General features: G+C 30.0%; 1 protein-coding gene across 1 annotated transcript; it reads right to left on the reverse strand.

Moving 5' to 3' along the window:
- Window positions 1–212: 212 nt before the first annotated feature.
- On the reverse strand, window positions 213–1172 carry LOC114651044 (olfactory receptor 52E4-like). The gene has a single exon (XM_028801000.2). It carries the CDS (start codon window positions 1167–1169, stop codon window positions 213–215), a length of 957 nt encoding a protein of 318 aa, XP_028656833.1. The 5' UTR covers window positions 1170–1172.
- Window positions 1173–2053: the final 881 nt, after the last annotated feature.

Raw genomic sequence — 2053 nt, forward strand, 5'->3', positions numbered from 1 at the left:
AACCTGTAGTCAAAATTACTGCAACAGTCATTCTAGTTTATTGTACTCTACTATGTTAAAATTATACAATACATAATACATTTATAAAATTATTATTTTTAACAAATAAACCTGCTTAATTACATATATTACAATTAAAGATTCATTGTCTTTTATATACTTTTCCTAATTAGTTCACCTCATGTTTGTCTTTCATATTGAAAGAAATTGGCTTAATTGTCCATTGGTTCAATTTTTGTTCTAAATAAATATTTATGAAAAACGTCACGTATTTCCTTAGTTCTCAGTCCATAGATGATGGGATTTAAAGCAGGAGGTACTATAAGATACAAAACACTCAACAATATTTTAATGTGCTGAGGTACATTCTGCCCAAATCTATTAGTTAAAAAACTAAAGAGGCAACTTGAATAATAGTAGAGTATGATAAATAAATGAGAGCCGCATGTATTAAATGCCTTGTGTTGGGCTGCCTTTGAGCCCAGCTTCAAGACAGCTTTGAGAATTTTTACGTAAGTGAATGCAATAAAAATTAAATCTGTTCCAATTATCAGGAAGGCAACAAAAAGCCCATAAGAACTGTTTAATGTTATGTCGGTGCATGCCAGTTTTGCCACTGCAATGTGGTAACAGTAGCAATGACTGACATTAGTGAGTGAACAGTAAGGTAACTTTGATGCCAAGATTGCTATCACTCCAGTTAAAATGAGACATCTTATAAGAAGAACAGTTAAAATTTTTACAATTGATGTAGCTGTTAACAGTGAAGTATAATGTAATGGACGGTATATAGCAACATACCTGTCATAAGCCATAACTGCCAGAATAGATGATTCAAGTCCAGAAAAAAAGTCAACAAGGAACATTTGCAGAAAGCAGGCTTGAAAGGAAATAACGTGGATATTAAACAACATTACATTTAACATTTCAGGTAATACGGATGTGCTTAAACCCAAATCTACTACTGCCAGAACACAAAGGAAAACATACATAGGCATGTGTAAATTTTCCTCATGTTTAACAATTAATATAATAGTTACATTGCCTAAAATGGCTATAAGATACATAATAGTAAATGGGATGGACAGCCAATGATGATAGTCTTCCAATCCAGGAAATCCAATCAAAAAAAAGTCAGGGGTAGCTGAAGAAGTGTTGTATGTAGGCATTTCTTTACTTTCTGTAAATTAAAAACAGCATTTTATATATATATATATATATATATATATATATATATATATATATATATATATATAAAGAGAGACAGAGAGATTTACATATAACTTAACTAATACAATTTAACTCACGACTGCAGGAATATATTCAGTAGAACTTTAACTTATATTTATGTTGTCTTGGATTATTGTCTAATGTCTTTCGTTTGATGTAAATTTTCAATATTGTTTGATTTTCTGGTACTCACCAACATGCTATTTGTCCAGCTCAAAAACACCTTCATGCAGAAAGTGTTTTCTTTTCACATGTAGAGTATGTTGATTTATTATGAGAAGTATACTCAAAAGATTTCTATAATTAAGTCTCTTGTGAGATAAAGTATTTCCAGAAGCAATTAGCCTGAGTTGCAAACTTTGCACGTCGTGATTAAGATTTCTAATAAAAACTTCATTTTTCCCTGTTCTTAGTAATCCTATGTTATGTGACCCTTTTTTAGTATCATTTATATTTTTGGTAACTAAGCTTTTAGTCATAATATAGCATTTTAGTTTATTTAATGATATAATGAAAACAGAGCACTGATAATATAATCTATTACACTGAGGCAATTGCTGTTTGTTCTGTGAATGAAGTTCAACATTCCTGAATTTTGTAACTTTAAATATGTTCCCCATCCTTACAGGTATATTATCTTTTTTAAAATAAAAATAATCAGGGATTTCTTTAACATCTTTTTGCTTGACATTTAGTTTTTTTTACAGTAAGTTATATAAATATAATGTTGATATGGTATTAGAAAGATGGAAACAAGGTGAACGTTGTGGGCAAAGCCTTTTTGTTCATTCCAAAGTGAGCATTAAGCCTTCTGCATATTACT

The sequence above is a fragment of the Erpetoichthys calabaricus genome, chromosome 4 (assembly GCF_900747795.2).
Source record: "Erpetoichthys calabaricus chromosome 4, fErpCal1.3, whole genome shotgun sequence".
Classification (NCBI taxonomy): Eukaryota; Metazoa; Chordata; class Cladistia; order Polypteriformes; family Polypteridae; genus Erpetoichthys; species Erpetoichthys calabaricus.